Source organism: Borostomias antarcticus, assembly GCF_949987555.1.
Source record: "Borostomias antarcticus genome assembly, chromosome: 13".
NCBI lineage: Eukaryota > Metazoa > Chordata > Actinopteri > Stomiiformes > Stomiidae > Borostomias > Borostomias antarcticus.
The window spans coordinates 1,115,589-1,127,217 of NC_140246.1; the positions used below are offsets into that span (position 1 = coordinate 1,115,589).

General features: G+C 50.6%; 2 protein-coding genes across 2 annotated transcripts in view; one reads left to right on the forward strand and one right to left on the reverse strand.

Moving 5' to 3' along the window:
- The first annotated feature begins 1,028 nt into the window (after positions 1-1,028).
- LOC311316658 (protein CutA homolog) lies at positions 1,029-3,285 on the forward strand. Its single transcript, XM_084447575.1, has 6 exons — positions 1,029-1,058; positions 1,678-1,826; positions 2,314-2,373; positions 2,790-2,835; positions 2,937-2,986; positions 3,100-3,285. Exons 2-6 carry the CDS (start codon positions 1,699-1,701, stop codon positions 3,197-3,199), a joined length of 384 nt encoding a protein of 127 aa, XP_084303701.1. The 5' UTR covers positions 1,029-1,058; positions 1,678-1,698; the 3' UTR covers positions 3,200-3,285.
- A 2,194-nt stretch (positions 3,286-5,479) lies between these two features.
- Positions 5,480-11,629, reverse strand: part of LOC311316731 (tyrosine-protein phosphatase non-receptor type 12-like) — a gene marked incomplete at both ends in the record, with an annotated part of 14,351 nt that continues 8,201 nt past the window's right edge. The window contains 3 exons of the mRNA XM_084447660.1: positions 5,480-5,637; positions 6,499-6,621; positions 7,745-7,837. Of these exons, the coding sequence (XP_084303786.1) occupies positions 5,480-5,637; positions 6,499-6,621; positions 7,745-7,837 (374 nt within the window). The remainder of the gene's footprint in view (positions 5,638-6,498; positions 6,622-7,744; positions 7,838-11,629) is intronic.

The following is an 11,629-nucleotide window of genomic DNA, read 5'->3' on the forward strand; positions in this document are numbered from 1 at the left end:
ACGTGACCTCTACGCGGATCAGCTCCATCCCATCGTCCCCGCCAGCTGGAGATGCTGCATGTTCGATTTCCCACCTCGGCAGAAAACCATCCATCCGGCTGGTGACGGCAAAGTTCGGCATGGGCTCAAAAAGGATGTGAGGGACTGGGTTGACACCTATGTACATGCCAAAGCGCCAAGGTACACCGCCATACAAAGGCTCCTTTGTAGCACTTCTTGGTGGCCGAGAGGAAGTTTGACCACGTGAACGTCTGCGTTCATCTCAGTGGACCAGGTGAAGCCTGCCTAACGGGACTTGAGCCCTCCGCGCCGAGGCCGTCTCCTATCCCCCCCCCCCCCTCAGTATCCTCTCCTCCACCACAACAGAGCTATCACAGCCCTGCTTAAGGACTCTTCCACCAAGGCTCCGACTTCTCAGAGCCGTTGCGCCCAGCTTATCAACCCCCCCCCCCCCCACGAGGGCGAATTCTGGAGAGGATCATGTAGTGAACACTATTGGGACAGAATTGCTGCAGGGAAATAAGGGACCAGCCCTTCAGTTTAGTGTAGTAGGTTAGGGCTACGTAGGGAGGGGAAGGTGAGGGCTCTATAGACAGACAGACAGACAGACAGACAGACAGACAGACAGACAGACAGACAGACAGACAGACAGACAGACAGACAGACCACGACGGATCAACGGGCACTGTGCACTAGTTTTATCAATTAAAATGATCACATGTAGCCCCCTGCAGATGATGCAGTGTTTCATGGAGCAATAGTGCACTCTGCTGGCTAGAAAAAAAAAACGAGCACGCCAAGCAGCTAGGGCTAATAGGAGCCCTCAGATTTGAATGACTTCTTAGTAATAATTTATCCGCCAAATAGATTTTATTTGATCAGTAGCCTGTCCCGTTCATACCGAATGCATGCGCCGCATTGCGCCCCCATATCAAACAACAGAAGTGCTAGTGCTAGTCCAGCTGTATTTACGACCATTTGGTAAACATAGCAGCTGTTTTACGGCAATCTGCACAGCTTTACGCTAGCCGCAGCAAGCAGGCTACAGCTGTCAAAAGGTACCCAGCGTCTATAAGTTTGAAAACGTCACGCTTCCACACCAGAACTTAGTGTTTGCATGTACGTTAGCTAATGTTTGGCGTATTTTGCTGTCTTGCCTTAATTTAACGTTACCCACAGCAAACAACCTCTAGTTGTTGGTTTCTAGTCTCTTTCCTTGTTCCAATTAATTGTCGATAGCCTATGCACGTTTAAAACATCCTTGTCACAAATGTTGTAGCACTAGCCTGTTGTTTAGTGTGTGTGTGTGTGTGTGTGTGTATGTATGTGTGTGTGTGTATGTGTGTGTGTGTGTGTGTGTATGTATGTGTGTATGTGTGTGTGTGTGTGTGTGTGTGTGTGTATATACATACATCATTCCGAGTTAGAAATGTTTGTGATTGAGCATCCAGTTTTCTCGACCTCATCATAACCAGTAAACAGTCTGCCCTCTTGTTGGTCTCTACTTCTCTTAACCAATCAGGGTCCTTTGTGGTTTCAACCCTGTAACAGGTTAGCTAACGTGTCTTGCCAGCTTGTTATTGCCTGTACATGAACACAACCAGCATTATCCTGTCTAGCTTAAATCATCATCATGACAACTCACCAGTCTCGCGTCTGTTTCCATGACAATCACAGAGCGCGTTGCTGAGTGTGCTGATGCTCCCGCTGCTAAGGACTGTGGGATTGCGAGCATTCTCCATGGCGACTGAAACCTACACGTCGGGCACGCACTCCGCAGCCTTCGTCACGTGTCCCAACGACGCTGTGGCCAAAGATCTGGCCAGGTGAGGCCTTCCTTCCTTCCTACCTGAGAACCCCAGCCACCTGCCTACAGCACCTACCTAAACTAACTACCTGAGACACCCGACCCACCTGTCTTCTGCATACCCAATATTAAAGCCATAGCACACCACACTACGGTTCTAAAGCCATAGCACACCACACTACGGTTCTAAAGCCATAGTACACCACACTACGGTTCTAAAGCCATAGCACACCACACTACGGTTCTAAAGCCATAGCACACCACACTACGGTTCTAAAGCCATAGTACACCACACTACGGTTCTAAAGCCATAGCACACCACACTACGGTTCTAAAGCCATAGCACACCACACTACGGTTCTAAAGCTATACTACACCACACTACGGTTCTAAAGCCATAGGACACCACACTACGGTTCTAAAGCCATACTACACCACACTACGGTTCTAAAGCCATAGGACACCACACTACGGTTCTATCGCACTCTGGTCTGTTCTTTCTGCAGAGGGATCGTGGAGAAGAAGCTGGCTGCGTGCGTCAACATCATTCCCACAGTAACCTCGGTGTAAGTGGTATAGGATCCTAAACCTATGGTGTAAGTGGTATAGGATCCTAAACCTATGGTGTAAGTGGTATAGGATCCTAAACCTATGGTGTAAGTGGTATAGGATCCTACACCTATGGTGTAAGTGGTATAGGATCCTACACCTATGGTGTAAGTGGTATAGGATCCTAAACCTATGGTGTAAGTGGTATAGGATCCTAAACCTATGGTGTAAGTGGTATAGGATCCTAAACCTATGGTGTAAGTGGTATAGGATCCTAACCCTATGGTGTAAGTGGTATAGGATCCGGAGTACATAGCAGAAGTGTTACCGAGCACGTTGTTGTACACGTGGGACCGGTGTCTTGTACATGTGACAGATACAACACGCTTGGTGGAAGTTTACATACATGATGAGGGGTTTGTGCTCCTCCCAGGTATGAGTGGCAGGGGAAGATAGAGGAAGACAGTGAAGTTCTGCTGGTGAGTCTCTCTCTCTCTCTCTCTCTCTCTCTCCCTCCCTCTCCCTCTCTCTCTGGTGCGGTACATGGCAGTGTGTGTCTTGTGTGTCTTCCCGGCTGCAGATGATCAAGACCAGGAGTTCCAAGGTGGCTGCTCTGGCAGAGTATGTCAGGTGAGCGCCCCGCTTAATCAAACCAGGACTGCTGATGACATCAGTGTGTGTGTGCATCTATATTCGAATGACTCATATGTGTGTTTGACTATGTAGCTGTGTATTCCTGCCAGGTCAAAGCACCCGTATGAAGTGGCCGAGGTCATCAGCCTGCCCATAGAGCAGGGCAACCCTCCCTACCTCACATGGATCAGTCACTGCGTTCCGGAATGACAACGTTGGGAGGAAGAGACAGACGGACTCACTACACTGAGACAGTACCGGGAAAACGGGAGGACTTTGTGTATTTCTCTACTGTTTTGGAGATAAAATGAATGAAATAATGAATTAAGTAATAAAAATGGCAGACATGTGACACTTAACTTGTTTCTCTTCTTTCTGATGACCTTACCACCGTCCTGGAGTGTCGCCTTAGAAAACGAGATACAAGTATTTAATTTGATGTACAGTCTCAGAAACGATCTCCTCCTCACCTCCCCTACCAGTACTTATACTTCTATATACCACTAGAGGTCAGTAAAGGTCCATCGCATATTGAATTGAATTCTGGTAGTATTGGTTCTCCACTGGTGTTGCATGGAAACAAGAAATATGGTTATTAAGGTCTTCAGCTCTGTGGATTTTCCAGAGGTACTGGGATCATAAAGGGGTGAGTTAATACGTTACTTGGGGGTTCGTAGTGACGCTTATGGAATATTCTGGTCTTCAGGGGATAGGGGGGGTCACTACGCTGCCATGAAACCATCAGCTGAATGAGTTGAAATAACTATGTGGTGACCGTCCACACACCCTCTGCAGTGAGGACAGTAATTGATTGCAAAACAATCTCCTAAGAGGAAACCCTGAGAAGCCCTGCTGAGATCACTTCCTGTCCAGTCCCTGAGCGCGCCCGCACGCACACGCGCACACACACACACACGCACACGCACACACAGTGACGGAAAACAAGACAATCGGGGCTTTACTTGATGTCTTTCTCTTTTACTGACAGGTCGATTGATTTCAGCAACATACAAACAGGTGTGTGTGTGTGTGTGTGTGTGTGAGGGGGGGGTAGCTGAGTGAGAGTCCCAGAGGTGGCGCAGAGCACACACACATTGCACGTGCTCCAGCTGCTGATGTTGATTGGAGGAGGAGGAGGAAGAAGGGTGCTCTCTGGAAGGCACAGACAGGCTCTGGAAACGAGGCTGATGCTCGAGGACAGAACAGGGCATGGCAGTGTGATGAACCAACAGTGTGTACAAAAATAACCTTTACAATACAATTTACAAAAAAGAGCAGTATTATTATTACAATCTTATCTTGAGCCCATTTTCCATCATAGGGGGACTGGTGGTTTGACCAGTCGATTTGAAACACATAGAGACATAAAACAAGACACAATGAAAACCCTGAAGTATTGTATTTGCTAAAACAAAAGAGGGCAAAATAATTTACAGTTTGAGGAACGTCGTGGGGAGAAAATCATGCACAAACTTCTTACATCTTCTGTTAATAAGAATATTCAGAGAGCAAATTTGAAATATTATATACCTTGTCGCCCTGTACACTTATAAAATAATGCATAATATAACTGTAGCTATTCAGAAGTTAGCGAAGAGAAAACGGAACGTAACAAAACAAAATCCAACAGTAGTCCTGTGTCCCTAGCCAGACGTGTTCTGCTGTATTGTGATAAAACACGTCTCAAAAGTACAGAAGAGCAGAAGAACAGTAGAACATACAAAAGTCTGTATTTCTGGAATAGGCAAGAAAGATGCCATCTCCTCTCTCTCTCCCTCCTTCTCTCTCCTCTTCCTCCTTCTCTCTCTCCTCTCTCTCTCCCTCTCCCTCCTTCTCTCTCCCTCTCCCTCCTTCTCTCTCTCTCCCTCCTTCTCTCTCTCTCCCCCTCCTCTCTCTCTCTCTCCCTCCTCTCTCTCCTCTCCCTCTCTCCCTCCTCTCTCTCCTCTCCCTCCTCTCTCTCCTCTCCCTCCTCTCTCTCTCCCTCCTCTCTCTCCCTCTCCCTCCTTCTCTCGCCACTCTCTCTCTCTCCCTCCTTCTCTCTCTCCCTCCTCTCTCTCCCTCTCCTTCTCTCTCCCTCCTCTCTCCCTCCTCTCTCTCTCCTCTCTCTCCTTCTCTCTCTCCTTCTCTCTCTCTCCTTCTCTCTCTCTCCTTCTCTCTCTCCTTCTCTCTCTCCCTAGAGGAATAAGGCAGGTACATGGTCCCAGCGAAGGAGGAGAGAAACACAGAAATAACTCCTGGAGCGACCAAGAGGGACTTGGCAGGAACATCCAACATGGCCGACATGGTCGTGTGATGCATTAACGGGAGCAGTTAGCTCCTGGAGCTCCGTCTCTACAGCGATAAGAACAACAGCAGCACGACTACAGCAGAGGGGGTGTACTGTTGCATCCTGGGTAGATTATCTACGCTGCTTTGCAGATTGTATTAGATTAGTCAGAGGAGGAAGAGGCTGAATCATGGGAGGATGGGACCTTGGTCATCAGTGGCACTTTAAGGAGAGGATGGTGGGGGGGGGGGGGGGGGGGGGGGCAGTGAGGTTTTGGCATTGGAGGAGAGTGGGGATGGAGGATGGTCAGGGGAGGTCATCATGTCCACTCCGAGGGGGGGGTCCCTTGGGCCTTTGGGTTGTGTGCAGCGGCTACCGAACCCTGGGAGGGTGGAGGAGAGAGCAGAGGGTTAATATGGTCCGTGGTTCGGCTACGTTCATTCCATGGATGTATTAATAGAATAGGTTCATTCAAACATGTGCTGTGTTCGGAATCGCTAACTATTCACTATATAGTGCACTATATAGGGCGTCAGCCATTTTGTTTTGTAGTGTCCAAATTCTCCACGGAATTTTCGTTCCCTATATAGTCTACTATTTATTACCCACAATTCACCTTGATTTGCAGGAACAGTGCATGTACCCTACATTTTCTCCGTTCCCTAGGTAGTTCACTACATGGTGAACCCTATATAGGGAATAGGGAGTGAGGGAACGAGGGAGCGATTCCGAACACATCTATGGAGTCAGTTCTATTCTAGTACTGTATGTTGCTAATTCAGTCCTGGGGGCGTCTGGCAGCGGGCATAGCTCCGCCCACAGCTCCGCCCACAGTTCCACCCACAGCTCCGCCCACAGCTCCGCCCATGTTCCACTGTCCATCACACACTTTCCATCCCGTCAGATCCTGCCAGACCTCATGGGAAATGAGAGTGCTCTTATATATCTCATTCAGCCACACACACACACACACACACACACACACACACACACACACACACACACACACACACACACACACACACACACACACACACACACACAGAGCTGCCATGCAAGGTGCTAGCCTGTTCATTGAGAGCAATCTGGGGTTCAGTGTCTTTGCCCAAGGACACGTTGTCAGGAGGAGCCGGGATTCGAACCACCGAACCTACGATCGTTGGACGACCCGCTCTACCACTGAGCCACAGCCGCCCTGTCATCCCCCGTCATCCCCGTCATCCCCCTCTCCTCACTCACCCACCCATGTCGGCCGCCGTCTTCCTGTCTCCTGCTCCCGCGACCCCGGAGGTCACGCTGGCGGCTGCAGCTTCCATCCCGGCGCTGTCCGAGACTCTCTTACTCCTCTCCCTCTCGCCGGGCGCTGCTGGGAAACAAGCGCACGTTAGACGAAGCGCACGTTAGACGAAGCGCACGTGGTCGGCTAGCGTCATGTCATCAACAACATCATCATCAACACTGACACACACACTTATATACAGTACACACACTAATACACACACTAATACACACACTAATACACACACACCAGGGTGAAATCCAAAAGCCGGGACACAAAGTGCCGGGGGGGGGGGCACGTCCCAGTACATAGACACGTCCCAGTACATAGACACATCCCAGTACATAGGACACGTCCCAGTACATAGACACGTCCCAGTACATAGACACATCCAGTACATAGACACATCCCAGTACATAGACACGTCCCAGTACATAGACACGTCCCAGTACATAGACACGTCCCAGTACATAGACACGTCCCAGTACATAGACACATCCCAGTACATAGACACATCCCAGTACATAGACACATCCCAGTACATAGACACATCCCAGTCATGTAGCTGCTGCTCCCTACTGCTCCCCACCTCTCTGGGTCCTGAGAGGGGCCCCCAGCCCTGGACCAGCCTGTTCCTCACCTCTCTGGGTCCTGAGAGGGGGCCCCCAGCCCTGGACCAGCCTGTTCCCCCACCTCTCTGGGTCCTGAGAGGGGGCCCCCAGCCCTGGACCAGCCTGTTCCTCACCTCTCTGGGTCCTGAGAGGGGCAGGGGCCCCCAGCCCTGGACCAGCCTGTTCCTCACCTCTCTGGGTCCTGAGAGGGGCCCCCAGCCCTGGACCAGCCTGTTCCTCACCTCTCTGGGTCATGAGAGGGGCCCCCAGCCCTGGACCAGCCTGTTCCCCACCTCTCTGGGTCCTGAGAGGGGCCCCCAGCCCTGGACCAGCCTGTTCCTCACCTCTCTGGGTCCTGAGAGGGGCCCCCAGCCCTGGACCAGCCTGTTCCTCACCTCTCTGGGTCCTGAGAGGGGCCCCCAGCCCTGGGCCAGCCTGTTACTCACCTCTCTGGGTCCTGAGAGGGGCCCCCAGCCCTGGACCAGCCTGTTCCTCACCTCTCTGGGTCCTGAGAGGGGCCCCCAGCCCTGGACCAGCCTGTTCCCCACCTCTCTGGGTCCTGAGAGGGGCCCCCAGCCCTGGACCAGCCTGTTACTCACCTCTCTGGGTCCTGAGAGGGGCCCCCAGCCCTGGACCAGCTGGCTCGCCTGCTCCGCCCCACTCAGCTCCTCCGGGCTTCACCTCCAACGGGTCTGCAGATGGACAGAACCACACAATCAGTAAAGGAGAGAGAGAGAGAAAGAGAGAGAGAGAGAGAGAGAAAGAGAGAAAGAGAGAGAGAGAGAGAGAGAGAGAGAGAGAGAGAGAGAGAAAGAAAGAAAGAAAGAGAGAAAGAGAGAAAGAAAGAAAGACACACATGAACAAAAAAACAAAGCAAGATCAGGCAGAACGTTCAACACAATCCTGATCCCTTGTTCTCCTCAGACTGCGTTCTCCACCTCCCTCCTGCCTGACCGCTATTCAGGTCCTCATTTAATTAAAGTGACCACCGACAACTAATTCAGGACATTAAGGCCCAATCCCAATACCCCCCTTAGCCCTAGCCCTGGGCCCCACCCCTACATTTAGCGCGTTCACGCGTAGGGTAGTGTGTCCTGTTCCTTTTAGCTTCGAGGGCTAGGAGGCATATCGAGGGCTAGTGGACGTTCAAACAGCCCTCCAAAACGAGGGTTTTCAGATGCTGACCTGAAACCGAGGGGGTAGATGGAAACTCACACAGTGCTTTGCGGCCCGAGGCAGTGATATGAAACATGGCTACCGGTGCCGTGAAAAAACATGGAAAAGAAGCCTGATATCTTCACAAATAATCATTCATAAATTTTAAAATCCGTGGAATAACATAGTTTAATGTAGATGCAAAGGAACATGTCATTGGATTGTTATGACACGCATTTCATTTAAAAAAATAAATAAATCACAATGTCAACTGCTTTTCACTGTAAGCGTAACAGCATTTTGATGTTAGTTGAATCTAATCAATAGAACTTTGTGTAAACAACTATTTTTGAATGACAGTTGATTCTATGTCCCGTTCACGAAGTCCGACAAATAATCCAGTAGCATTTTTTCTGCACTTCTCTGCTCATCTCATATCAGTGCATTTCTATGGGCAGGACTAACGTTAACAGCCAATGTGTAAACATGCTTCCTGGATGTACAATTGATTAATCTGTCTTGTTCTGTCCTGATCTTTGGTCAGATATGTCACTATAATAATAGTAATCATACTGTAACATCCCAGGGACTCCACAGAAAATCAGGCAACTAATACAATTCTGATTGAAGACGTAGCGAGTGGTGTCCCATTTCTTAGGTAAAGATTTCAACCCCTATCCCCCGTTCTGAAGGGCCACTACCCAGTCGAGGGCACTCCAAAACTAGGAGCTAGGGCTAAGGGGGGGGTATTGGGACTGGGCCTAACACTAGACGAGCCACATCCCAAAGAAAATGTACTAACAACAACAAAAGCAGATGTGGTGTAGAAGGTAGTTCAGGGGTGGAGGTAGTTCAGGGGTGGAGGTAGTTCAAGGGTGGAGGTAGTTCAGGGGTAGAGGTAGTTCAGGGGTAGAAGGTAGTTCAGGGGTGGAGGTAGTTCAGGGGTGGAGGTAGTTCAGGGGTGGAGGTAGTTCAGGGGTAGAGGTAGTTCAGGGGTGGAGGTAGTTCAGGGGTGGAGGTAGTTCAGGGGTGGAGGTAGTTCAAGGGTGGAGGTAGTTCAAGGGTGGAGGTAGTTCAGGGGTAGAAGGTAGTTCAGGGGTGGAGGTAGTTCAGGGGTGGAGGTAGTTCAGGGGTGGAGGTAGTTCAGGGGTGGAGGTAGATCAGGGGTGGAGGTAGTTCAGGGGTAGAAGGTAGTTCAAGGGTGGAGGTAGTTCAGGGGTGGAGGTAGTTCAGGGGTAGAGGTAGTTCAGGGGTGGAGGTAGTTCAGGGGTAGAGGTAGTTCAGGGGTGGAGGTAGTTCAGGGGTGGAGGTAGTTCAGGGGTGGAGGTAGTTCAGGGGTAGAGGTAGTTCAGGGGTAGAGGTAGTTCAGGGGTGGAGGTAGTTCAGGGGTGGAGGTAGTTCAGGGGTGGAGGGGGTATCAGGGATGATATGGCTACAGGCTCCCCTAAATGCTTCAGGGTCAATGGAGCTCTGAGAAGATGTTTCTGACGCCCTCTTGTGGCAGACCATAGCATTGCACCAGTGAGACAGACAGGAATGGCCCTTATCTGCTGTGACCACTGCTGGGGGATCTGTGTGAGTGACCAGACCACACCAGACCAGACCAGACCAAACCAAACCAAACCAAACCAAACCAGACCAGACCAGACCAGACCAGACCAGGCTAACCCAGACCAGACCAGACCAGACCAGACCAGGCTAACCCAGACCAGACCAAACGCGGGGCTGGCCTGACTAGACCGGGCGGAGCCAGGCTAAGGCCTGATTCATAGTAGACGTAAACAACGCAAGCTACGTTGTGAACGCGAGCTCCAACATGACTCCAGTCCGGCTTGCGTTCTGTGTTTTGTTTTGTGGAAACATAAGGAATTGCACTATTGCTTGCGTCAAGTGACACATTTCGGCATGACACACGCAAGGACGCAACGAGATCTTGCGTGGTCTTGCGAAGCTTGCGTTGCTTGCGCTTATGTAGTTTGCGTCGACTATGAATCCGGCCTAACCCAGACCAGACCACACGCGGTGCTGGCCTGACTAGACCGGGCGGAGCCAGGCTAACCCAGACCAGACCAACCCAGACCAGACCTGTCTGGAGGGGGGGGGGGGGGGGGGGGGGGGGACGCACCTGTGGCCAGTAGGAAGGACTCGGGGGTTCTCTCAGGGAGGGGGGGAGGGGAGTCCTCGTCTCTGTCTGGACAGACAGACAACAGCGTTACTGAGGGGGGGGGACGACGTTGAGAGGACGGCGAGTGAGACGCTGACACAAGCTCAGTAGGGTCAGAACCAGCAGCCTTCCCAAAACAGAGAGCTGCCCCTCTGTGCTGCTCTAGGATCAGCTGGCCTCCCCAGATCCTGATTTCAACCATGGGGTGGAGGTCTGTCAACTGATCCAAGACCAGCATATAAGGTGCAGCCCAGCGCAGCCCAGAGTCAAACTTCATAGCCAGTCATAACCAGTTATAATAAGCACTCATAATTATCCAGTCATAACCAGTTATAATAAGCACTCATAATTATCCAGTCATAACCAGTTATAATAAGCACTCATAATTATCCAGTCATAACCAGTTAGAATAAGCACTCATAATGATCCACCACAGCCCCAAACCGAAGTGCCACAAGCCAAGCCGTCCACATCCAGATCATTCCATCCCAGCTCTGATCACAGGTGATCGAATAATCCCTTCCGATGTGGTGATTTTGAGATCATCCGATGGTGTGATCCGTTCCCAGCAGCAGGGGGCAGCAGGGGGCAGCAGGGGGCAGCAGGGGGCGGCAGGGGGCGGCAGGACCCCCCCACAGGGTCTCAGCTGTGTGAGTTTGGGCTAACGGAGCGTAGCATGGTGATGCTGTCAGCCTCACACCCCCTCACAGGACATGCACGTGATTGGTGGAACACACCCACACCCACCGCATGCTGTGTACCTCGTCACACACACACACGGACACACACGGGGACACACACACGGACACACACACGGACGCGCACACACAAACACACACCGGAACTTTTTTCTAGTTACAGGTTGTGGTGTTGATTTTAATGAGGTTTTATTGCTTTTTTATTATTTGTTTGTTTGTCTCTATGTTTTTTTTAATTCCTTGTTAACAGGGTGTCTTTTTAAAAGAGACCAAGGTCTCAATAGACTAAACTTTGTTAAAATAAAGGATGAATAAAATGTTTGCTCATTCACACATTCATGATATTCCATAGATGTCAACAAATCAGCCGTTCTATGGGGATTTCCTGTCTGTAACCTTTTTAATACAATTTCACCAAAATCCCAAAACCCAAGGTTGGTGAGACCTAATGCCCAAGATCTGCTGAT